We start from the raw sequence: 25767 nt of genomic DNA on the forward strand, positions 1-25767 counted from the left end.
TCATTCAGGTGGCTCACAGACCAGGACCCCAAAGTAGGCAAGCTCATGGCCTAACTGCTACCTTCTGCTGGGTGGCATGGCTGGTGGCTTTCCCTACTGCGGCTATTAGGGGACAGGTGCAGCACAGATCCTTGTGGTGGTGGTCTATTCCTGGAGATCTCCTCTCTCGGAGGCAGGATGAAGCCGTGAAAAGGGTCACAGGCACTGTCCTTGACAGAGGCCTGACCACCCACTCTGGCTGTGACGGTAGGCAGCATTTAAGGGAGAAGCTCCTACAGCCCCAGGTTGTGAAAACTAAACGAGATCAAGAGGAACTGCTGACCACACACTCTCCTTAACCTTGAACACACTGGGCTCAATCCTGTTCCAGGGCCTTTGCACTGTCTATGCTGTTACCCAGGCATGGGGCTGTCTGCTTGCCGCACAGCCAGCCCCCTATGGTCGCTCAGGTCTCAGCACTGTCCCCAGTTAGATCCTGTCAGGATCCCCACTTTCAGATGAGGCAACAGAGACAAGAGAAGTGGAGTTTAACTGGGTGTAAACTTCTGCAGAGGCCACCTGTGTACCCTGAATGCATTGCCCCACTTCTCCAGGTCTCTCCTGCCCCCTTTGTAAAGCAGATCTGCCGTGGCCTAAGAGGAGATGCCCCCACCCCCGCTTTAGTCCCGCATGACCCTGGATGTGACACAGGTTATCTCTGGCCCAGCCGCAAGTGACAGCAAAAGAAGGGACTGGAGGCAGCAGAGTGCAGGGTAGGAGGCTTTATTTCACTGAAGGAGTGGGAGGGAGAACCTGGACAGAGGGCAGCAGGCGGTGTGGGTGGGGACTGACACTTGGACAGGGACTGGGTTGGGGAAGGGCTGCCCCCAGGCCTGTTGGGAAGGAGAAACTGAGGCTGGCCTCTGTTGAGACCTAACCCAGGGGGATGGGGGTGGGGATGGGAATTGGGTCTGGAGGAATGAGGGCCCCCTCCCTCTGGGCTGGACATGGAGCCCGGGCCCTGCCTCACTTTCCTCCTACAGGGCCATAGTCCCTCCTGTCTCACTGGGGCCATGTGGCCCCCACACCTCACTGCTCCTGCCCCAGAGGAGGGGGCTGGATCAGACAGGGCAGTGGACAGGGAGCCTGGGGAAGTTAAGGAGCGCGGGGTGGGGTCCATGGTGTGCAAGGGGGTGGTGGCCACCTGGGTGGTCAGTTCCTGGCAGCGATGACCACGGAGAGAGCCACACCCCCCAGGGCAACAGCAGTTGCCCCAAACAGCCACTTCCAGGGGATGGACTGTGGATAAAGGGGAGGGAAGAGAAGGCTGGAGAGTGCTCAAGATTGATTCCCCAGGCTTCAGCTACTAACATGGCCCCAAAAGGCCTCCCAGCAAACCACTGCCTGACAACGCCTTTCCTACCTTCTGGCAAACTCCTACTCATACATCAAAACTCGAGCCAAGTATCCCCTGCTCTAGAACACCTCCCCTTCCCCTCTGAAAGAGCTATCTCTGCGCACCCTGAGCCCTCCAAGTCTTCTTCCATCTTCTGCTCTAACCCTGACTGCACAGGGCTGAGGCTTCTCTGTGTTCCCAACATGGTCCAACACAGCCCAGCTGACATCAACGTTTGCAAAATGAAGAAACTCCTTCTGGGTGGCACGCCCCACCCTTAGCCCCTGCCCCTCCTCTGGGAACATCCCTGCGCCTGCCAGCCCCCGCTCACCCAGGCACCCTTGCCAGGACACTTGGCAGGCAGCCGGCTGGGGTTCCCCAGCATTTTCCGGTACAGGGCGGTCTCTGTGCTCCTCTGGGCCGCGTGCTTCTTCACCAGTTTTGAAAGCTCTGCGTGGATCGTCTGCAAGAGGTGGGTGTCAGCTGGACTAAGAACATGCCGTGGTAGCAGCCAACCTGACCACCGTCTCCGATGTTCCGCCTTTCTGGGGAACCTGGTCACTTTGGGGTGAGGACCACTGGGACATGGAAGTTCCATCTGCTCCTCTCAGGACATCAGCAAAGTAGGGGCTGCCATCTCTATCCCCCTAGGCAACCAGTGGATGGGGCAGAGTACAAGGTGGCCAGGAGAAAGGAAGATTTTGGTAGAAAACCTGAGGACACTGACACTGGCCATGTTGGTAGCACCCTTGGCCTCTGGGATTCTGGCTGGGGAGGGGTGAGCCCAGACCATCTATGCAGGGGTCATAAGGGTCTCAGCAAGCTGGCTGGGGCTCTTCAGTCACCCAGCCCCTTGCCGTCACTGCCTAGGCTAGAACCCCAGGAGAGCCATAGCAAGCAGGACAAGGCAAAGACCACAGGATGACTTCCCAGACAAGCTAGCAGGGTAGGTCCCAAGGTTGCCTCCTTTCTGCTCACCTTGTTGGAAGGTTCCAGCTTCAGGGCTGCCCTCAGAATGGGGATGGCCTCACTGTACTCCCCTTGCTGGGCCAGCACCTGTGGAAGGAAATGGATGGCGTCATTCTAGAACCACAGTGCACCACGATATTCTTCAAAAGGCCCAGCCCTTGGGGCACCTGGGTGGCTCAGTGGGTTGGAGCCTCTGCCTTCGGCTCAGGTCATGATCCCAGGGTCCAGGGATTGGGCCCCGCCTTGGGCTCTCTGCTCAGCAGGGAGCCTGCTTCCTCCTCTCTTTCTCTCTGCCTGCTTCTCTGCCTACTTGTGATCTGTCAAAAAAATAAAAAAAAATCTTAAAAAAAAAAAAAAAAAAAAAAGCCCAGCCCTGCTAGGCTCCTGGTTATCCTGACTAGACCCAAATCTATCACCCACAATCACACCAGGGACCGCAGCCACCCTTATACCGTCCCTGAGCCTTCAGACAACATAAGCGCCCCACTAGGCTCAGTGTCATCCCAATCTGCTCCCTCCTCTGCATGTCTGTCTCAGCCTTTGCAGGAAATCTGGGTGCTGGCCTCACCTCCTCCCTTTCCACCCTAGCTGGCTCAAGAAGCCAAATGAGCATTTCCAAAGCTTTGACTACAGTGAATGATTCAGAGCCAGCCAATGAGGCCCACCTGAACCATGCAGGTGTCACTGACAAACATGGAAGCCTTGAACTTTCTGAGTGAGCAGGTAGAAGCACCTTGGTCCCCCTGAGGGGAAAACCCACAGCAGACAGGCACAGCATCCCAACAACATTGCTAATGCCTGGATCCAGCCATGCCTGAAGCCAACACCCTATAATTAACAATTCCTAAGTTATTAATTCCTCCTCTTGTCTGAAACTGTTAGGATGGGTCTGTGTCACCTACAACCAGCAGATACAAATGTGAGGCTATAGGAGCAGACAATTCCACTGTCCCCAAGAGCATCAGACCCCTGAAAAAATAAAGATAGCATCTTCTTCCCACGTTTCTACACAGAACCCTACACACAAGTGGTTTAAAAATGCTGATTGGAGGGAAGCCCTGCTCATGCCTCTCATTGACAGGCTAGGTGACCCACCATTTGCTTGTGTCTCAGTTTCCTCAGTACTGCTAAAGGCAGTGAATTCCGCCCCTGCCCCCCGCACCAAACACACATACATACATACATACATACACACACACACACACACACACACACGTGGAGATGAATAGCAGATGAGGACAAAAGCAATTACGGTCAAGTCTACACAGGCCAAATTCATCCCTACATTCCACAGCATTTACTGGGCACCCACTGTGTACCTGGCCCTGTTTGCATGGCTAGAGATTTACCAGTGAGTGAAATGGACAAAATCTCCAGCTTCTAATAAGGGACCTAACAGCCACGATGACACCTGCCTCTGCTAATGGCATCACGGTGAACATGAAGACAGGGCAGGGGGTCAGGTGGGTGTGGGGGGGAGAGCTTCCTGAGGAGGGGACATCGGAGCAAAGACCTGAAGGAGGTGAAAGAGGGACCCATGGGGCGATCTGGGGTGTGAACGGCTCAAGCAGAGGGCAGAGCTTGTGCAAAGTCACTAGGGTGGGAATAACCCCAGCCTGGGCAGCAAGCAGTGAGGAAGCTGAGCAGGATGGAGAGGAGGAGGAGGAGAGATGGAGGGGATGGTGGGAGGACCCGATGACCCAGAGCCCCAAGGGATGCAATGAGGACTTGGCTTTTTACTCTGAGACGTGTGAACCATGGAGGATTATATACAAGGAGCAGTCACCAAAGGGCCACAGGGCAGTGTCAGCAGTTAGGAGGGAACTTAAGACCTACGGTTCAAGTCTGGCTTGTCAACAAATTGCTATGATCCAGACCACACCCCAGCACCTGTCTGGGACTCAGTTTCCCCACCTGTATCCCAGAGAGCTTGGCTGGCTGATGCCGTGCTCGTCTCAAATCCAGCGTTTGGAACCAACCCCACTGCTCTGGGTGTGGGGCTATCAGTGGGTCCACTGGCCCGCAGCTCACCTTGCCCTTGCGGAAGAGAGCCTTGATGTTGTCGGGCTGGTGCTCCAGCACAAGGCTGCAAGAGCGCAGTGCGGCTCGGTAGTGGTCCAGCTTCAGCTGTGATGCTGCCAGGTTGTTCAGACATTTCACCTTCAGCTGCAGGAGCTGCTCCTCCTCCTCGAATGTCATGTCCACTGCGACGGGGGGCAGGGGATGTTGGTGTTCAACCGTGGCCTTGGTTACCGCACCGCCAGCCCCACACAGCCAGCCTTCTGTGGAGGGCTGGCCACATTTGACCCCAAGGAAAGGCGCCCCACACACTGTGACCCAGGCCAAGGCCCGCTCCCTCTGGACCTGGTGGTAGAGGGGACTGAGTGGAGAGGGCCTCGGAGTACCCCAGTTCCAAGAGACTGAAGAGAGGGGCTCTGAATTCCCAGGGGCGGGGCCTCCACCGTCTATTCCTTGGAGGACCTCAAGCCTCTCTGGTCTCAGTTTCCCTATTTCTAACACGGGCCAAGACCAGCCCATCCTCAGGGCGCTCCTAAGGAGTAAGACCGAGCCTAAGCAATGCAAAGACCTAACCACAAGGCACATGGATTGACATGGTCCCCAGTCACTCACATTCTAACATCTACCCGTGTACTATTCTGTTGATTGAGGACATACCGTAAGTCTACAGTGGACTCTAGTCTAAGGGTCAGGAATAGTTGAACATCTGTCCACATTCTGGAATATTCTAGATCATTCTGAGTCTGAGTCCTTCTGTGGCTGGATGCTTCTGGCACGAGTGGATGGCTTCGCGGGGCGGGGGGCGGCAGGATTTGACTTGGCACTTACCTTTGGCGCTAGAGGTGATGGCCTTGATGGCGAGGTCGTAGGAATTGGCAGCCAACACGAAGTCGGCCCGCTGGTAGTGGGCATTGCCACACTCCCGCTTCCGGTTGGCCAGAGCCACACGCTCCTGCCCTGTGAGCATTTCCAGGTCAGGCCCATCTACGGCAGTCTTCAGGGTCACCTCCAGGCACAGGGCCGCGTGTGGGGGGATGTACGGGCTCCTGCTGGGGGATGGGGCAAGAGCAGCACTCAGACCCAGCGGCCACCATGAGCAAACCCCAGACACACTGGGTTGGCTAGGGAGCAGGGGGGAAAGGGCGAGGGCTCAAGACTTGGGAGCTGGCCCCACCATCACCCCCTCCTCAGTGAAATAAATGAAAGGGAAATAACTTGCCACCCATGGGCTTCCTGACTTGGTGAGTGACTTCCCCTCCCTAAGTCTGTTTCTTTTGCTATCAATTTGGTGGGCAAAGGGGTCCCCCATGGGGACCCTGCTGGTAACAGGTTCTCACCTGCCCTGGGGGCCATAGCAGTACTTGGAATCAGCAGTGACCATAGCTGTCTCCCCCACATCCATGAGTGGAACGCTGAGATCCAGGGCCTGGTGTGTGGGGGCAAAAGGGTCAGGCAGGCTCAGGTACAGAGTAGCAATGCCATGCCCACTCCAACCCTACCACCGCCCTGCCCCCCAGTGGCCACCACCTCCCCTCAGTCCCCGCAGGCCTCCTCCACTCAGCTCCAGACCAGCGGCCAGGGCCCTTGAGCCCTCCCACCTGGATGACGTCACAGTCGCCCAGGGTGAACACCAGCTCTGGCTCTTCCTGCACCCGAGTGCCGTTCTCCAGCGAGGTCTGCAGCTGTACAGTGACTACCTGGCCTTTAGCTGGGCGGCTCGAGCCGGGTGGGCCTGGGACCAGCGTCTTCTTCCGTAACAGCCCGTTCCCTGCCAGGGACCGGGGACGAGCAGCCTATCACCACACAGGTCAGATGGGTGCTTGCTGCCCCGGCACCCCTCTCCCAGCACCCAGCTGAGCCTCAAAGAGCTGCTCTGCCACTTACTGGGTAGGTGATCCCATGCCCCTGGAACTGTCCCTGGCTGGACACTAGACATGAAAGGATCAATCTGAAGGGTGACAATTATGGCCTGTCTGACCATTATCTTGAGAAAATTTAGATCTAGAATGACTGGGTGGCTCAGTTGGTTAAGCGTCTGCCTTTGGCTCAGGTCATGATCCTGGGGTCCTGGGATTGAGTACCGTTACCAGGCTCCTTGCTCAGTGGGGAGCCTGCTTCTCCCTCTGCCTATCACTCCCCTGCTTGTGTGCACACACACCCCTCTCTGACAAATAAATAAATAAATAAAAGAAAATTAAGTCTTGGCCCGGACAAAGAGCTGAGAAAAGTCATCCTGCCAAGCAGAATCAGGCTGGCAGGGATGTCCAGGACAGACTCTGGAGCCACCCTCCACTCCCTCTCCTGGTTCCCAACCAGCCCTTCAACACTGGGCCTCCATTTACCTAGCCATGAAATGGACACATCACGGAGACCCCTGGTGACACCCAGTGAGCAGTCTGCTTGGTTATCAGAGTCTCTGTGACACCAGGATGTGTCTCCGCCAAAGAAGCACATCACTACACTTCAAAGTTAAGCAGCCAGAGGGCCTATAAGCAACAGTGTCCCTGATGGGCCCACAGCCCATGTTTTCCTCCAAGCCCCAAGCAATCACAGGAATGGCCAAATGGCCATGGTGAACAGCTACTGAGCAGCCATGAGGCCCAGCATCCTCATGAATCCACTCAAGGAACCCGCACAACAAAGAAAGCCACTGTCATCCCACGACCACCACTGAGGCAACTGAGGGCTTACACCTGTGAGGACCATCAGACTAATACCTGCAGTCATCCATATTCCCAGCATTTACCTGGATTCCATAATATTCCACTAGTTTGGGATATACTGTAACTCTGAATGGACCTTTGACTAAAGGTGAGGAACAGGGAAATAGCTGGAGTAGTCTAGAATGTTCCAAAATTTCTGTACTGTTCCCCACCTTGTCCATGCTACACATCCAGTTTCAGAACTCATCTAGTGGCTCCCTAGGAATCCCTGTGTCTCTTAAGTTTCTGGGCACGAATGGTGGATGTGCTGGTCGGGTTATAAGCAGGCACTGCCTCTTCTCTTATCTCAGTAGACTCTGGGCAAATCATGTACCCTCTCAAGGCCTCAGTTTCCTTGGACAGAAGCCCAAATTCTCACCTCAGAAAGCAGCTGCCTTAAACATAAATGGACAGTCAGGTTTGTGCTCAGAGGGAAAGCAGAGCAGCTCTTAATATCAGTAAAGAAGAGCTTCCCAAATTCTAATACAGCCAAGGAAACTGTCTGCTGGGCAAGCACCTCCATTCACTGAGCCTCAGTTCCCTCATCTGTAAGATGGGGAGATGGTGGGATGCCTGGGTGGCTGATTTGGTTAAGCATCTGCCTTGGGTTTGGGTCATGATCCGGGAGTCTCAGAATCGAGTCCCGCATCTACTTCTCTCTCTGACCCTCTCCCTTCTCGGGCATACTCTCTCTCAAATAAATAAATAAAATCTTAAAAAAAAAAAAAATGGGGATTTGGTAAAATTACATTATAGGGTCGTTGTAAGGCTAAAATATGATGTGTGGGCCTGGCACGGACCCAGTGTTCAGCAAATATTACCTGGTGTTATTTTTATTTTTTGTAATGTTATTATTTATTTATTTGAGACCTAGCAAGAACGAGAGCATGAGCTGGGGTAGGGGCAGGCAGAGAGGGAGTAGCAAACTCCCCTCCAAGCAGAGAGCATGATGTGGGGATGTGGGAACTCGATTCCTGGACCTTGAAATCATGACCTGAGCTGAAGACAAATGCTTAACTGACTGAGCCACCCAGGCACCCCAACCTGGTGTTATTTTTAGAAGTGGCATTTCTATCAGCAGTAGAGATGATAACAGTAACAATTCTGCGTTATCAAATCAGGATTATTTGACACTATTGTTTTAATATCAGTATTTGTGATCCTATTAACGATGTTTCACTGCCATCATTATTAGTGGACACTAACGTTATTTAATATACCAAGTATCAGTACCAGTAACAGTATTTCTCTCTAGTTTCCGGGGTCACTATCATGGGGTACATGATGGGGCATGTGAGTGGGATCCCCCAGTTTCTTTCTTGTAGGCCTTCTCTGAGCAGTTGCAATGCTAATGCATGCTATGAGTCAGAGGACTGAACAAAATGAGATGTCTTCCAGATCTATTTGACCCCTGGACACATTTTCAGAGAAGAGGCACTTGTCAGACAAATGCCAAAAAAGGAAGCAGTGGGGGTTGGGACCTGCCAGCACCTGGAGTACTGGCTGTGTGGCCCTGGGCAGGTGACTCAGCCTCTCTGAGCTGCTCTTAGCAGCTCTGAGAAACAGGGCTAGAACACGTCGTGCATGTGTGCATGTGACAATGAAAGGGGTTCTTAGATATGAAGTGTCTCAACCAGTTGCCTGTGGCAAGCGATCACCGTGGTTACATGTTTGACTTCCAAACTACTGCATAGCAGAAAGGGGGAAATAAGGCTCAGGGGAGAAGATGGCCTAGGCCAAGGTCATTCCTGAACCTGAGCTGTCCAGGCCATGTGGGTCAACCCAAGCCACCCCTGCTCCTTACCCAGGATGTCCAGCCACTCATCCGGGGCTGGGGCGGGCTCGGGCTCAGGCTCCATGGCGGCCAGGAACTCTCGGGCCAGGGCCCCAGGCTGCTCGGCCTCCTCCAGTGGAGGCTGCCCCACGTCTTCAAGTGGTGGCAGCTCACTCAGATCTTCCTCCTCCTCCTCCTCCTCCTCCTCCTCCTCGCCCTCTGCGTCTTCCACCCCATCCAGCACTTCGAAGTCCTCGAGTGGTGGGACCCCAGCAGGCGGTGGGGCAGTGGGCTCAGGCCCCGAGGCAGAGGGCTCAGCACAGGAAGCCATGCTGCTGGGGGGACGGGAATTGGCCCTGGTGGGGGGAACGGATGGGGTAAGAATCCCACCCTCACATTCTCCTCTGCATCCATTCACCCGCTGTGTGACTTACGGGCACCCGGCCTTAATTTCCTCATCCGTACAGCGGGTAAAGAACAACCCAGGCTTGTCCCACACATCGAACCCTAGCCATCAATCAGTCTCAATGTTAGCTGTTTTGCAGCTGATTATTTTTTAGTTTTTACAAATACCCAGAGTAGGAAACATCCTCTGCCCCCATATTTTACAGAAAAGTAAATTGAGGCCCAGAGGGGTAAAGCTATTTGCCCAAGGTCACAGAGCAAGGTAACTGCAGGGACAGAATTTGAACCTGGGGTTTTAAACGCCCAGAGGGGGTTGCTAGGATTTTTTTTAGGGTGACTTAAGTCTCAGGAAGTCTGTTTTTAGAGCCCAAAGGGAATTGAATCTTTACCAGGACTCCCACCTCCAGCTGCCCCTTCTCCTAAGGGTTGCCACTAGAAATCCCAAGACTTTTCTTTCCATACCCTGAATCTAATACCAATCCCCCAATGCCAAGGACCCTGGCCCATACCCTTCCCTGGGAGCCCTTCCTCCTCTCCTCAAGACTCCTGACCACTCTCTCAAAGTAGCCTCCTTTACAGGGGTGGTCAAGACCCCCAAGGGATCCTACAGCCTCCTCTTCTGGCTATGAACAACTGCCCCTCTTCCCCAGGCCCCAAGCTCAGAGGTGGTAAAGCCTAGCTTTCATTCTCATTCTAACCCACAGCATCTCCTCCCTAACCCTCACCTGCCAGCTCCTTCCGGGCTCCGGCCCCATTTTCTGAGACCCTCCCAGCCCCCACCCCCACAATCCCCTGCGCCCGCATAACTCGCCCTCCCCCCTCCCCCAACCACCGCCCCCAGCCTCGGCCCGCTCTCCCCACAGCCGCTCAGTCGACCCGTAAACACCCTGATGTCCCCAAACGCCCCTCAACAGATCGCATCATACCCTACACCCTCCAGACGAGCCCCCCACCCGGGCCTGGCTCTCCGTCAACCTCCCACCCAGGCCCCCAACGCCTCATGCCTGTTTGACGCCACCAGTCTGGGGCCCCCGACCCCCCGCACCCCTCGGGGCCCCTGGCCCTGCACTTCTCTGCCAGCACTGCCCCCACCTACTCCCCTCAGTCCCCTTCGGTTCCCATCCCCAGCCGCCCGCGCTCGGCCGCGCCCCCTCTAGCACTCCGACCCTCCGCGCCCCCCGGCTCGCCTCCCCCCGCGGCCCTTGGCCCCGCCCATCGGCCCCAGCACCCGTCGCCCCGGCACCCAGACCAGCCCAGGCCTGGGCAGCGCCCCCAGCCGGCGCAACCCTGCCGGCGCCCCGGGACACGTGCCTCCGGCTCCGGGACCCCCGCCTGGGGTCCTGCGCCCCCCTCCCCGCCCCCAGCCGCGGCCGCCGCGCCTCGGGAACCAGGCTCGGGCGCCCGGCCCCGCCCCCGCCGTGCCGATTGGCCGCCGCTGCTGCGACTGTAGCATCCATTGGTCTGTGCGCACATCCGTCTCGGAAGCAAGCACCACCCCCTTCCTGCTTGTTTCCGCGGGGCGTTCTTAAAGGGGCAGAGGCTGCTGCGCCACCCGGAGCGGGGGCGGGGGCGGGGGCGGGAGAAGGGGTCTCCGGGGTGGCTTCGCCAATCAGCGCCGCGCTGCCTACCAGAACTCACCGTTCCCGTTTGAGCTTCATCTTGCTCATCTGAAAAATGGGGATAAACACTCCCATGCACGCACTCTCACCTTGTGGGGCTGTAGTAGGACAGCCCTAAAAGGTGTTGTCTTAAGGAGCTCAGACGTGACAGTCAGTGCAGCGCTGGAACTGCTGGACGAACCACCCTTAAGCACTAATTACAGATATGGACCCAAGGCCTCGAGGGGAGCGATCACCCAAGGGCACGCAGAACCTCTGTCACCCTCGCATGGTCTAATCCCTGAGAAAGCTTTTCTTTTGCACAGAGAAGAAACACAGTTAATGGTTAGGGAGTGAGCAAGCAGGGCTGCTGGAAGGAGTTTCTTCTCCCTGCACCCTCTGCCAGAGGTTGATAAGATACCCATGGCCTCAGGAGAAGGTGGTAGCTTCGATTAGATGGGTTTTTATGGATCTTGTTTTGAAAAGGAGGGGGGACACTTACTCTTCCCTCGTTCTATTTTGTTTCTTTCCCAGGAGTTACCATTTGCAGATCTCCTTCGTTCTTATACCACTCTGCTCCACCCTGGGAAGAATTTTGCCTGTTTTGTCCCTACTGCATCCTTGATTGATGCCTAGCACCTATGGTTTGGGAGTTGGATAAATGAATGAATGAATGAATGAATGAATGAGTCACTGGCTATTGGAGGTAGCTAACACCAGAGGAGGTAACTGGCTTTGGAGGTAACTAATTTGTCAGATTGGTGCTCCTTCCAAGGTCACCTCCTACAGGAGGCTCTCCCAGACCCCCCCAAGGCAAAGCCTGATTGGCTCCCCTCTTAGCAGGATATCACTAGTTATGAAGAATCACTTCATAACTGATTTTATGTCTGTACTATTATTTGACTTAACTCTGCCTTGCCCACAAGGTTGGAAAACCCCCATAGTCTAGGAAGGGTCTGTTGTTTGTCATTGTTTTAGCACCGGGGCCTACACAGTGACTGGCACAAAAGGAGAGGAGGTGGGGGAATTCAGGGAAATCATTGTGGTTGGAAGGCAGGCAAGCTAACCAGCGAAAGAGGTGCTAGGGTGGTGAAGATATGTGAGAAATTTCCTGGGAAAGAACATCAAATAAACCCTGGGCCAGTGCTGGTTCTGAGGGACTTGGGACTACTCCCTATCCATCTCTGAACCTCAATGGTTTTGTCTGTTTGTTAAGATTATTTATTTATTTATTTGACAGAGAGATCACAAGTAAGCGGAGAGGCAGGCAGAGAGAGAGTAGGAAGCAGGCTCCCTGCAGAGCAGAGAGCCCGATGCAGGGCTTGATCTCAGGACCCTGGGATCATGACCTGAGCCAAAGGCAGAGGCTTTAACACACTGAGCCACCCAGGCAACCTAGTTAGTGTTTTTATCTGCATAGTGGAATCTCTTACCCATCCAGCCCCATCTCTATTATAAGGGCTGGAAGAATTGTAATAAACACTGATACTAATAAGTAGACAACCAAATTCAATATAAACTAATAACAGCAACTATTGAAACACTAACAATAATGGCTGACACTCAGACTTCACAGGTGAAGGCAAACATTCACATGTATTTAATCGTTGTTGTATGAGCCTTAGGAGACAAATGCTCTGATATATGAAGATCATGTCATTGACTACATGGTATTGCAATTGTCATAGTTTTCCTGGTGAACTCGACTTTTTATTGTTATGATGTGTTCCTCTTTCTTTCAGTGTTTCTTGCCTTGTAGTGGAGTTTGTCTCATATTAAGATGACACACAGTTCTCTTTCGGTTCATTGTTTTTTCTTTGGCTCATTTTTTTAAAGACTATCTTTATTTATTTGTCAGAGAGAGAGCACACAAGCAGGGGGAGCAACAGGCAGAGAGAGAAGCAGGTTCCCCGCTGAGCAAGGAGCCCAATGTGGGACTCAATCCCAGGCCCCCCCCCCCCCCAGGATCACAACCTGAGCCGAAGGCAGATGCCCAACTGACTTGAGCTACCCAGGTGGCCCTTGGCTCGTTATTTATTTATTTATTTTTCTTTTTTTCCCCCCAAGACTTTATTTGACACAAATATAGAGAGACAGGGAACACAAGCAAGGGGAGAGAGAGAAGCAGGCTTTCCGCTGAGCAGGGGGCCCAGTGCAGAGCTTGATCTCAGGACACCAGGATCATGACCTGAGCCCGAAGGCAGATGCTTAACTGAGCCACCCAGGTGCTCCAGCCTCATTTTTAAAATGCACCATTCTTTTGCAACCTTTATCTTCTATCTTTCTGTATCTTTACGTTGTATGTGTCTCCTGTAAGTAGCACAGAATTGGGTTTTGCTTTTTGATTTAGTCTATCTTTTGTCTTTTAACTGGGGCATTTGGCCCATTTACATTTAATATAATTATGGACCTATTTGACTTCCTATGTGTTTTTTCTCTGACTCACCTGCTCTGTGTTCCTTTTCTCTCTCTTTTCTTGCCTTTTCTGGGATTGGATGCATGTTTTTTGGTAAGACTATCCTCATCTTACAGATGGAGAAACTGAGGCACAAAGAAAGTAATTGCCTTGTTCAAGGTCACAGTGATGAAAAACAATATAGGTCAGGTCTCTTCCCTATTGAGCTTTTATTTCACCTAGGGAGCGGGATATTGCACAAACAATGATTGAGGTAAGTATCTAATAGCAGCTGTGATAAGCACTAAGTGGGAAATAAAACTAAAAAAGGGGCAGAGAGCAGCTTCCAGTCCCCAGACTCAGGCCTCCCCCCAACAATGTTCCCATCACTGGTCTGAGTGTCCCCATCACTTTTCACCTTCTCCCTTGAATACAAAAGAGAAAAATATTTTCTTGTCTCTACTCTGCACAAACATTTGGGGCCAACCAAGACCCTTTTAGCCTTGACCTGTACCCCCCAGCCCTTCCAAGACCCTTACGAAAAATTTCCTGGCTTCCCACAGAGCCTGAGGGACCCATTGAAAAGCTTGGTTTTGGGACGCCTGGGTGGCTCAGTTGGTTAAGCGGCTGCCTTCAGCTCAGGTCATGATCCCAGCGTCCTGGGATCAAGTCCCACATCGGGCTCCTTGCTCGGTGGGGAGCCTGCTTCTCCCTCTGCCTCTGCCTACCACTCTGTCTGCCTCTGCTCCTGCTCTCTCTCTCTCTAACAAATAAATAAATAAAATCTTTAAAAAAAAAAAAAAAAAGAAAAGCTTGGTTTTTCCAGCATGGGCCACTTCTGGTGTAGTCTGCAAACAGAAGCCATGGTTCCCAGCATCCTGCACCCAGGCTCTTCTCTCAGCACTGGCTGCTGCCTGACTCACAGAGCTCCACAATTCTTTCTTTTTTCTTTTTATTATTATTTTTTAAGATTTTACTTTATTTATTTGAGAGAGGGGGGGGGGCATGAGAAGGGAGAAGGTCAGAGGGAGAAGGAGACTCCCCACTGAGCAGGGAGCCCAATGTGGGACTCCCGGATCATGACCTGACCAGAACCGGAAGGCAGTCGCCCAACCGAGCCACCCAGGCGTCCTCTTTTTTTTTTTCTTTTTAAGATTTTATTTATTTATTTATTTGTCATAGAGAGACACAGCGAGAGAGGGAACACAAGCAGAGGGAGAGGGAGAAGCAGGCTTCCTGCCAAGCAGGGAGCCCAATGCGGGGCTCCATCCCAGGACCCTGATACCAATCGTGACCTGAGATGAGGGCAGACGCCTAACGACTAAGCCATCCAGGCGGCCCATATATTTGTATTTTCTAACTCTTACCGCTGAGAGGATCTCTGAGCAATGAATGATACCCCAGTAGCAGTGAGCACACCAACCACCCAGATCTTAGTTTCTCAACACCATTCTCCAAGAAGAGGAACCAGTCTCCTTGGAGAAATGGCTGATTCCAGGGATATTCCAAACCAAACATGGAACAGCTTGTAGTGCTAAAACTAAGGACGTTTTCAGAGAAAGATGGAGACATATTTTTTAAAATATTTATTTGTGGGGACAGGCAGAGGGAAAGGGAGAGAGAGACTCTCAAGCAGACTCCCCAACTGAGCACAGAGCCTGATCCCATGACCCTGAAATCACGACCTGAGCTGAAATCAAGAGTCAGACACTTAACCAACTGAGCCACCCAGGAGCCCCAAAGATGAAGACATATTAAAAGAACATAGAAGCTAACCTAAAGGGGCAGCAAAGTAAGTAGTGAATTAATTATAGGGGTGCTGGCTGGCTCAGTCTGCAGAGCACATGACTCTTGATCTCAGGTCGTGAGTTCAAGTCCCATGTTGGGCATGAAGCCTACAAAAAAGAAAGAAAGAAAGAAAGAAATTATTGTAACCCACAAAATAAAATAAATACTCATGAGTTCATAGTGATATAAATACTTGAATAAATGCATAACTAGAGAAGAATGGACAACTCTTGTTTACAATAGAATTCCAATTTATAACTAATTAATAAACAGAAATCACCATAGCAATTTTTGCTGGTAAGAGCCATGGATAGATGCTAAAATTAGTGGATGAAAATACTTTAAAAAAGAAAAAAAAGTAGGGCACCTGGGTGGCTCAGTCAGTTAAGGGTTGGCCTTTGGCTCTGGTCATGATCTAGGGGCCCTGGGATGAAGCCCCACATGGGGCTCCCTGCTCAGCGGGGAGCCTGCTTCTCCATCTCCCTCTGCCATCTCCCCTCCACCTCCACCCCCAACTGTGCTCGCTGGCTCTCTCTCTCTGTCAAAGAAATAAATAAAAAAATTTTTAAAAGTATTAAAAAAAAAACAACTAGGGTATTTGCATGGTCTCTTAAGGTATCTCCCCATAAGATAATTACTGTAAAGGGGAAAATGGTAACTTAACAGTTGAGAAACGGGCAAGCAATGCCTTAAGTAACCAACGTCAACATCACCAATGATGAGACACATCAATAACCTGTGACTCCAGATATGACATACTGAGAAGAACACATCCCTTCTGTGGGATTCCTGCCAAAAGTGAGAAACTTCCGTCTAATCATGAGGAAACACTGGACAAACCCATATCGATGAGTAGTCTACAAAACCAGTACTCTTCCCAAGTATTAAGGTCATAAAAGATTAGGAAAGACTGAGAAAATGTCACCGAGTGGAGACTATAAGGAGACATGACTAAATGTAGCATGGGATACTTCCTGGTTGGGATCCTAGACCAGAGAAATGTCACCAAAAGCGAAGCAGGGATTTTTTAACTGGATGAATCTGATTCCCAACCTAGAAAATAGGTTGTCTGGCTCTGGGTCAACCACGGGCCTTGAGGGAGTACCTGTCGCTGCTGGACCTCAGTCTTACTATCTGTTAAGTAGGCTGTCTTTTAGAGTCCCTCACCCACTTCCGGGCTGTCGGGCATCTCAGGCCTTGGAAACCACGCAGGCGCGAGGGGGACTGCTTGATTGGCTATTCGTTGTGACGCACTCACGAGCAATAACAGCACCTAAGCCCCACCCCTTCCTGCCGCGCCTCCTAGCACGCCTATCGGCCCCGTGCACGACGCTTACACGCGCGGTCGCACGCATGGTGCGTGGTGACGTTGTGGCGGCGGGGGCGCCATCCCGGAAGCGCGAGCAAGGCCGCCAGATGTGCAGGTGCTGCTGCCACCGACGCCGGGGCCGAGTTCGGGGTGGGGCTGGGGCGCCGGGGCCGCTGGGTAGCCGGGCCGGGTCGGGCGCCGCCCCCGGGCTGTGGCGGGGTGGGACGCGCCGCTGGCCACATCTGGGCACCCCTCTTGCGTAGAGGCCTCAGTTTCCCCGGACGCGCAGTGTGGTCTCCGGTGGCTCAAAGGGCCGGTTCCGGATCCGGGGCGCGGGAGCTGGGGCCTCCTGTGTTCAGGCTGTGCAGTGTCACCCGGAACCGGGCATTGCCCTCTTTGGGCCTCAGTTTCCCCGCTTTGCAGGGGCGGGGCGTGTGGGGGTATGCGAGTGCCACCTCGCTCGCGGGTTTTGCTGAGCTTGGGCCGCCAAATTAAATTCTGTGTAAATAACTGGGTGGAATCACGGCATCTCAGCCTTGCGGTGTGACCTTGGATAACTGAGCCCACCCGTCTGAGCCGTCGTTGGCCTTGGAGATGGTAGTGTTTACTTCATAGGGATGATTGAGGATTAAATGAAGTGCTGTACAAGTGTTTGCTCCTGTTCTTATAAGTACCAGGGAGCCCCTTGCTAAAATGTTGGTTCCCGGGCCCCGCCCTAGGACTTCGTACTCTCTTTGGAGAAACAGCCAGCTCCGAGCCTAGCTCCTTATCACTCTTGGTTTCAGCCGCCACAGATAGCGCTGTGAGATTCTGATTATTTGTTATTCTCATTTTCTGGATGAGAAAACTGATCGGGGAGGTGAGAGGACTCTCCCAAGGTCACACAGCCTACTTCTCTGCGTGTTTCCCTCATAAATATATTTGGAGCAGAGACCAGAGCCCTTGCTGTCATTTCCACTTTGTATGTGGGCCAGACTATTAGGGAAGTTTTCCTGAGAAAGGCAGCTGGGTGGAGAGTGTGCCTTGAATCCATCAGCCTTCACATCTGGGAGCCAGAGGCAGGAACGAGCTCTACTTTGAAGCAGAACCCTTTTCTACAGGTCCAAATCTTACACCTGCCAAGCACTAGCTAAGGGGCTTCCTGCCACCGGGCTCTCCCCTTGAGTCCAGGTGTCTTCTTGATACATGATCACGCTTCTTTGGAAGTCTGGATACTGTGGGTGTTGGTACCTGGCACATAGTAGGAATTCAATAAACATAGTGGTTATTGGGTGAGGGGGAACTTCACCAAGTGTGTAGTTTATTTCCAGAAGGCCCCCAGGGGCTGCAAATAAATAACTTCTGGTCTCCATGCTTTGCAGGGAGAAAAGTACTAGCTGCTAACATTTGTAAATGAGGCAATGTCACACACACACACACACACACACACACACACACCCATTCACGTTTCTGGAAAAATTCAGAAGTCTGGCAGAAGTCAGTTACCGTCCTGGCATAGGTGGGCACTAAACATCTGTTCGGATTCACACCTTTGCAGATCCTGTAGACTATGGGCATTTTGAGTTGTGACTCAGGTTTACTGGGTTTGTGGCAATGGTCCATTTCCTCAGTTTCTGGGTCTCAATTTCCTAATACATAATTAAGGATAACAGTTCTGTGTTTGAAGCTTAGTGGTTTAATAGCATACAGTAAGTGCTCAATAAAGTGGAGCATGGATCAAGTGGGCTCTGAAAGCCCTTCCTGGTCCTGCATGTGAATCTCAACCAATTGCAACTGGGCCTTTCTATCGGCAGTTAAATAATGTGGATCCCAGAGCCAAGCTATGTCAAGATTCCGGGTTTTGCCTGATACCGCCCCCTGGAGGGTGAGTGCTGAACCTGTGGCCCCTTTCTGCCCTGGCATGGTCCAGGAGCCCCCCACCTTCCATGAAGGTTATTTGCCTAGCCACAGAGCCATCTAGGTTGCTGCGGCCCACAGCCTGACTGGAATTCTTGGCTTTAATTTGCTAATAAAAGTCTACCGTCAGAGCTGAGTTTGAAAGCCGCCAAGCTAAGTTCTGGTGATCCCTTGCTGTAAGCTGGGTTCTGGGCTGGGCTCTGGAGGCAGAGACATGCTTCTGTTCTCTAGAGCTGACATTGTTTTGGGAGCCACAGGTGAAAGGGTCAACTGAGGGGGCACCTGGATGGCTAAGTCAGTTAAGGTTCAGCTCTTGGTTTCAGCTCAGGTCATGATCTCAGGGTCATGGGATCGAGCCCGGGGTCAGGCTCTGCACTCAGGAAGGAGTCTGCTGAGATTCTCTCCCTCACCCTCTCTCTGCCCCTCCCTACCACTTGCCTGTGTGCACGTACACTCTCTAAGATAAATACTTGTTTGGAAAAAAAAAAGGCAACTGATAACCAAGATAATTTCAGGACAAGATGAGCTAATGAAGCAGTAAAACGAAGTGCTAAGTGACTGGAGTCGGGGGTAGTCATCAAAGACCTGGGAGAGAGGATCTGGAGATGCTGATGATTTGAGGGGGCAGTCATGCATATGGGGACAGCAGGTGCAAAAGCCCTGGGATGGGATGAACAAAGTCAGAAGGATGTGGGAGGAGGCTGGTAGATCTGTGCAGGTGGAAGGTGGCCATGGGCTTGGGATCATGGAGACGGGGGGGCCATAGAGGTGGGTGGGTGATGGGATTCTGATGTGCTGGGATACAGTTTTAGATACACATCCTCTCAATACCCCTGAATCCTCAGGATCATGAACAAAGCTGAGACTCGGGTGGTTTGACCCAGGACTTACGGTCATGGGGCCCAGGGTTCCCAGCCCCTCCTTCCTACCCCACCTACCCCACTCCCTGGTATAGACTGAAGACTCTCTTCCTGCCTGTTTCAGGCAGCGGAGGAGGAGGAAGAGATGGACCCCCCGGACTCGGCCTCGAGGGTCTTCTGCAGCCGCATCCTGAGCATGGTGAACACAGACGACGTCAACGCTATCATCCTGGCTCAGAAGAACATGTGAGTGGTGGCCAAGGGCTGTGGGCCCCAGGCGTGGGAAGGAATTCACCCGCTGGCCAGCATTCTTGCCCTGCCCGCCCTTACCCTGGGCCCACACTGGTGATAAAATGAAGGAAATGAGCAAATCTGCTGGCTGGCTCCAAAGTAAATTCCTTCATGGCCTGGAGGCGAGGCCTTGGCACAGGAAGCAGGGTTTTGGGATGGTTTCACAGCTGTGGATGGCTTGGCAGGGGCCGCAGCAGCTCCTGTCCCAGGGCCTGGGGGTGGGGAGTTGGGATAGGAAGGGGCTGCAGGAGGGGATTTAAGGAAGCCAGTGAGCTGGTCTCTGTTAGGAGCCTGGTCTCTGAGAGCCTAGGCTGTCTCTGGAGAGTACCCATGGTCTTTTGGAGGGGCCATCAGTAGCTTTTACCCTCGTTGGGGCTTGGCACTGTGACCACCACAGCCTCACCCTAATTCCAACCTGCTCTGTGGGGAAGAAAATCTTGCACAATCTGGGGTAGAAGAACAGCCTCCTGTGGCTTTATTTTTGTGTGTTTAAGACAAAGCTCTTCATGCCATTTATGACACAGCACAGACCTGATACCCTTGCATTTCTCTCATCCAGTGACAGGGGTGCTGGCTTTGTCTGGGTCAGATTTAGGCCTGCCCTGGTGAACTCCCACAGTGAGGGAAGACAAAACCAGACACAGACCTTCCTGGCTCCATGGTGTCAGGGCTGGGCCAAAGGAATAGCTGGGTCTAGAAGGTCAGGGGAGTTGGAGTCAGAGTCTGCTTGCTGAAGTGGGGTAAAGGCTACATGGTAGGGTTTTGAAGGTTGAATAAGAGTTTGCTAGGTCGCTCAAACAGTAGGGAGAGTTCTGCAGGGCAAAGGAACAACACATGAAGAGGTCATGGAACAGGAGGGAGCTTAGTATGATTAGTTTGTAGGGCGTGGTTTGTAGGGCTGGTGCCTTCTCTCCACTGCCAGGCTGGACCGCTTTGAGAAGACCAATGAAATGCTGCTGAATTTCAACAACCTGTCAAGCGCCCGCCTGCAGCAAATGAACGAGCGCTTCCTGCACCATACAAGGACCCTGGTGGAGATGAAGCGGGACCTGGATAGCATCTTCCGCAGAATCAGGTGGGTCCTCAGCCCTTCCAGCCCTCTGCCTCCCCGCTCTGAGCCTCGGGTTCCTCCACTCTTCAGTGAGGACCATGCATTCCATATAACAGAGCAATGGGGACATTCATTTGTTTTATGAGGCTTCAGCACTCACTTAGCATCTGAGAAGATCTGAGCTTTGGGAAAGAAAATCTTGAAGTTTCTGAATTTAAGTTTTATTTATCTTTCAAAAAATGTAACATAGCAGCAGATGCATCATGCAAAAAGGCAGGCAGGTACAGCCAGGGAAAGGCAAGCCTCTGGTCCTCCAGTCCCCAACTCAAGTCTTCTCTCAAGAGGCCTATGTGATTGCTGGGTTTTGTGGGTCCCCTTCTGAGCTGTTTCCTGTGAGGACAGAGAAAAATGATACTCCAGTCCACAGGCACGCAGAACACTCCTGCAGTACCTGGAGCCAGATGAATGCCACCGCTGCCAACCATGGTCACGTGGCCAGGTCTGGAATTAGCCAGAGCAGCAGCTGGGCAGCCGCCCCCACACCCACTGGCACACTGGGGAGCAGAAATCAGGAGACAGGCCAATTAATTCCTTTATAAAAGCATATATTTTCTGGGGCATATCAAACTGGTTGCCTAGGCATGGTGTTTGTGGGTGAGCAAGAACCCTTCAGGTTGGCGCCCTTCGTGCGTATCTGTGTTGCCCAGGAAGAAGACAGTTGTTTCTGCCCCTTGGGTGGGGCACCCAGTGGTGGTGGTACTTCTGGGAGGGACTGGTTGGCCATAGTCACTCCTTGACTATGAGAAGGGGTCTTTCCATCCCAAAAACCCCTTTCTCATTCTTTGTAAACATGACTTCATAACTTTGGGGGAAAAAGGAAAAAGAGCAGGTTGAAAATGAAGCAGGCCTTTCTCTGTGAATGTCTGTTTAACGCGTGCAAGTGCTCAGTGTCTGGGGTGTGGATCGTCACTCCTGTCCCCCAGACACTCTCATCCCGCTGATGGGGGACAGGCTGGACAAGTCACCCATAGGAGTGACTGCTGAGGAGGGGGTGAGGAAGCTTCCTGGAAGGTTATCTGGGCAGAGGAAGGTTGGACATAAGAAGAGCATGGCAGGTAGAGGGCCCAGCCAGACCCAGCACTGAGGACCCACACAAGCTTGTGACAGCTAGGTGGCTGCCATCTGCCCTGTGGGTGAGAGGCCTGCAGGGTTGAGCACGTGGGCCGGCCTCCCTCCAGCCGAGAACCAGAGAGTGACAAGCAGTATGTGTGCGGGAGGTGGGCAGTTCCCATCCCCACCCACCTAGAGCTGGCAGCAAGGGTTCCTTGCACCAGGCCCAGCCTGTCTGCTTGGCAGGTTCAGCCCTGTATGCCTTCCCTTCCCCTGCAGGACGCTGAAAGGGAAGCTGGCCAGGCAGCACCCGGAGGCCTTCAGCCGTAAGTGTCACCCAGAGCTCCTGTCCCCCACGCCTGGCCTCTGCACCCGCGGATGCCTGTGCCTTCATCCCAGAGCTTCCTTCTAGAAGGTCACCTCAGGGGCTGACACTAAGCCCAGGCCCTGGTGGCCAGTAGATCCAGAGAGACCTGGAGCAGGGGGCAGAGATGGAGGTGCTTGGCTGGTCTTGGCAACTGGTAGAGCAGGTGCCGGGACCAGGATCCCCTCCCTGGGGAGAGGTTACATGGGGGAATGTGGATAAGAAAGATGACAGTCCTTGCCCAAGTGGATGTAACATAGCCCTATGAGCCAGGCTCTTACCTGTAATTCCCCATGAAGTGGGGGCTGTGAGTAGCCCATTTCATATAGGGGAGACTGTGTAGCCTAAAGGAGCAGTGACCTCTCAGAGGAAGTGCAGCATCCCCCATGCTGAGCCTCAGTTTGCCCCCTCTGCCAAATGGGCCAACATCTCCCTGCCCCAAGGCTACTAACAGCTATGGGCACAAAGGCAATGCTGTTGGGGCATCTGGCTGCCTGAGTCAGTGGAGCCTGCAACTCTTCATCTTGGGGTTGTAAATTCAAGCTCCACATTGAGTGCAGAGCTTACTTAAAAAAAAAAAAAAAAAAAAAGGCAATGCTGTCATCAGGCCTGGTTTCTAGAGCAGAATGCTGAGGCAAGGATGGTGAGAGGCCTGGCCCTGGCCACACAGTCAAGAAGCCAGAGCCAGGCTCAGGCTTGACCCCAGAGAAGCCAAGTCCTGGCCGCACCTTGCAGGAAAACCTCTCACCTGCCTGAGCCTCAGTTTCTTCCTCTGTAAAATGGGCCGCATTATCCCCCATAGGGTGGCAGGGGAGCTGTCAGGGGTCACAGGCCCAGGTAATCCCTCATCATGGTGCCTATCACAGTGACTAAGCCAATTCCTGGCCTCCATCCCCCAGACATCCCAGAGGCATCCCTCCTGGAGGACGAGGATGAAGACCCCATCCCACCCAGTACCACGACCACCATTGCCACCTCGGAACAGAGCACGGGCTCCTGTGACACCAGCCCTGACACTGTCTCACCCTCCCTCAGCCCTGGCTTCGAGGACCTCTCCCATGTCCGGTCCAGTTCCCCTGTCATCAATGGCCGAAGCCAGACGGATGATGAGGAGACACCGGGCGAGTAACACCATTCCCTGGTGCCTCGAGGGGTCTCAGGGCAGTGGCAGCACTCCCCCGGTGTCTGCGGTGGCAGCAGGTAACCCTGCCTGGAGATCAGCAGTTTTGCCACCCTGTTTTGTCACCCAGGGCTCCCCGGGGGACCTGGCTCCCTCTGGGGGTGTGGAATTCCTAGGGGGTCTGTCCTTTCTGCTTCCTCATTGAGAACATCTGTCTTCTGCAGACCCCTCTGCCAGGCCAGGGGATGACCAGCTCAGCTGGAGTTGTTGGGCAGGGTGTAAGGGAGCTTTTCCAGAGCCAAACTTGAGGTCTGCTCTAAACAACATTTAAAGGCTCCCAGAGACCACAGCCAGATAGCCCCTGCCCCAGTGCCCTGGTTGAGACCTCCTCAAAGTGGACCAGCACTGTCTTGTCTGAGTTCACCCCTGCATCCCTGTACCCACTAATTCTGGTCTCCCTGTCCCTTTTTCCAACAAAAGTATTGAATACTGTCTCCAATAGGTATCTCAAGGAGGTTTCTGAGATAATTGTAGAAGGCTCAAGATGGAGGCTGGCCATTCAGCTGCAAGCCTGATAAGGCCTTTGTTTCTCTGACCAGAGGTGTGAACCTTGAAGGCCCAGCAGGCCTCTCACAGGGCCTCCATGGAGCAAGCTGAGCCACCTTGGAAAACAGAGTTAAACGGAATATTTTTGTACCCGATGTTTACAGATGCTATTGGGAAGTTATCAATAAAAAGACTCTGTTACTAAAAAGGGAAGGGTGTACTTAACAGTGGCTTCCTTCCATCCTGGGGCCCAGCAGGCCATAAGGGGAACAAGTGCAGGATGTGAGACGGGAGGGGTATGGCAGCCAGGCACCACTGACCTAGAAAGAGATGTGTCCGCTCTTGGTGGAAGTATCCAGTGGTAGCAACCTTAATAACCCAAGTTCCTATCACCACCTATGTATAGTCACACATGCTGTTCCCACTGCTCACAACACTGTTCCTTATCTCTGTGAAAAACTTCATCTGCCACAGGGAGCTAGGCTGGGTCCATTCCTCAGCAGACACTGTGTAGAGTTTCCTCATCTTTTAAGCACTTAGAAATTGTCACTAAAGGCATCTTCCTAGAACCAAGAGTGTGTGCTTTTGCCTGTCAATAGGGGGCGCTGGTAAGCATTCAAGGAAATAAAGAGCCACGCTGCCAAACCCATAGGTAACATCTCAGCCTTCTCCCTTACCGCTCCCGGCACTTTTTAGCTATCCACGAGACTCCTTAGTCCTAACAGAAGTTATCCTTGGCCCAAACACCCTGGGACGCACCCCATTTTCTTGAGTGAATGCAGCAGCTCCACGTGCCCTGGCTGCCCTGGTAAGCGCCGCCTTGAAATTTCATCTGCGCACAGAGTCCAGAAAGTTTTCAAACAACTGACTCCTGGTGTTAGGTGGCTCGCACGTCCCACCCCCGTGCCTCCTTATAGCTTGCCTGTCCTGACTCCGAAGTCAGGGACCAGCTGACCCCCTGCTTCATTTCTTTGCTTTAGCACAAATGGTCTCCTCTCTAGTCAGCAAGCATTCCCCGAGAGGCCGCTATGTGTCATCAGATTTTGGCCAACCCACAGACAACAGGTGGAAACACCTGGAAAGATGAAGTCGTCTCCTCACGTGACCTGGAAGAAAAGGCCCGAGCCCGGAAGCGGGTTGGCGACACTCGCCCACAGACGCCACGGCTTCGTTCGCCAGCACCCAACATGGCAGCAGGGCGGGGCCGGGGTGGGGTAAAACGCGCGGCGCGGATTGTGACGCAAGCGCGCAGCGTGCTCGGTGCGCAGGCGCTCTCGGCGGCAACTCGGCGGTTTCCGGTTCCGCCGCCCTCTTTCTCTTCAACGAGGTGGCGGAGCGGTTTGGTTGCGGCGGTCTTGGGGATTCGCGCCAGGTGGGGGTCGGGCGGTAGACTGTGGGGGGCTGCGGGCGTTCGGGTAGCGGAGGAGGTGGCCCGGAACCCGTCCGCGCGGCCCGGGTTCCGCAGGACGGCCGGGTCGGCTCAATTGGGCGCGTGGCGTCGGGGTTCCGAGCGGGACCGGGCCCCGGAATGCGAACCGGCTTTTGGGAGAGGATCCTGTGTGCCCCGCCAGCCCAAGCTGTCCCACAGGGCCTGGGGGCGAGGATGGTCTTCCTGGACAAATCCTTTAATGGAGAACTGGTATGAAGTGTATAGATTTTTTTCCGTGCCATGTTGTGTGCCAGTCGACTTAGAATCATTAAGTTTTCTTCCCCTACGAGGTTTTTTCCTACCTTTTTCTCCTTCCTTCTACCTGCCTTATTTAATATATCCGTAAGGAGAGGGTGGTAGCGCCCACCTTCGAGGGTTTTTTGTCGGGGGTGTTGAGGGATGACGATGGAATTATGTGTAAACAAGTACCTGGCACGTGGTTGGCAGATACTGTTTATAGGTTGAAGCAGACGCAGGAAACGTCGTCTGGCGAGTTTGGCTGTAAACTCGGAAGGAAGCCAGGGTGTTGGGTGTCTGAGCGTGGAGTTGGAGAGAACAGCAAGGCAGGAAAGAGTGTTGGAGGGGTGGCTACTAAAATGGAATTCCCGGGTGCGTGGGTGGCTCAGTGGGTTAAGCCGCTGCCTTCGGCTCAGGTCGTGATCTCAGGGTCCTGGGATCGAGTCCCGCATCGGGCTCTCTGCTCAGCGGGGAGCCTGCTTCCCTCTCTCTCTGCCTGCCTCTCCGACTACTTGTGATTTCTCTCTGT

At 53.2% G+C, this 25767-nt stretch overlaps 3 protein-coding genes across 8 annotated transcripts in view; 2 read left to right on the top strand and 1 right to left on the bottom strand.

Moving 5' to 3' along the window:
• Window positions 1-746: 746 nt before the first annotated feature.
• Window positions 747-10654, bottom strand: FKBP8 (FKBP prolyl isomerase 8). 2 transcript variants are annotated; one of them, XM_059389450.1, is made up of 9 exons: window positions 10556-10654; window positions 8870-9195; window positions 5962-6131; window positions 5701-5789; window positions 5192-5412; window positions 4376-4548; window positions 2354-2431; window positions 1707-1838; window positions 747-1278 (listed from the first exon to the last, which is right to left on the bottom strand). In XM_059389450.1, the coding sequence occupies exons 2-9, from the start codon at window positions 9168-9170 to the stop codon at window positions 1192-1194; spliced, it is 1251 nt and encodes a 416-aa protein (XP_059245433.1). In that variant the 5' UTR covers window positions 9171-9195; window positions 10556-10654; the 3' UTR covers window positions 747-1191. The 2 variants fall into 2 exon arrangements, with proteins under 2 accessions (XP_059245433.1, XP_059245432.1); XM_059389449.1 differs by lacking the exon at window positions 10556-10654 and having other exon boundaries at window positions 5192-5409.
• Window positions 10655-16340: 5686 nt separating this feature from the next.
• Window positions 16341-23785, top strand: KXD1 (KxDL motif containing 1). Of its 3 annotated transcripts, XR_009402344.1 has the most exons (6): window positions 18133-18198; window positions 19215-19336; window positions 20304-20456; window positions 21822-21868; window positions 22806-23106; window positions 23529-23785. XR_009402344.1 is itself a non-coding variant. In XM_059389452.1 (5 exons), exons 2-5 carry the CDS (start codon window positions 19236-19238, stop codon window positions 23033-23035), a joined length of 531 nt encoding a protein of 176 aa, XP_059245435.1. In that variant the 5' UTR covers window positions 16341-16449; window positions 19215-19235; the 3' UTR covers window positions 23036-23785. The 3 variants fall into 3 exon arrangements, 2 of the variants coding, with proteins under 2 accessions (XP_059245435.1, XP_059245434.1); XM_059389452.1 differs by lacking the exon at window positions 18133-18198 and adding an exon at window positions 16341-16449 and having other exon boundaries at window positions 22806-23785; XM_059389451.1 differs by having other exon boundaries at window positions 22806-23785.
• A 1050-nt stretch (window positions 23786-24835) lies between these two features.
• UBA52 (ubiquitin A-52 residue ribosomal protein fusion product 1) overlaps window positions 24836-25767 on the top strand; it is a 4993-nt gene continuing 4061 nt past the window's right edge. The window contains exon 1 of one of the 3 annotated variants that reach the window (XM_059389453.1): window positions 24836-24944. The gene's annotated coding sequence lies outside the window, so the exon portion shown is untranslated. Of the gene's footprint in view, window positions 24945-24988; window positions 25212-25767 lie in introns of those variants that run through there. The other 2 variants (XM_059389454.1, XM_059389455.1) reach the window with 2 other exon arrangements.

The sequence above is a fragment of the Mustela nigripes genome, chromosome 2 (genome assembly GCF_022355385.1).
Source record: "Mustela nigripes isolate SB6536 chromosome 2, MUSNIG.SB6536, whole genome shotgun sequence".
NCBI classification, from domain to species: Eukaryota; Metazoa; Chordata; class Mammalia; order Carnivora; family Mustelidae; genus Mustela; species Mustela nigripes.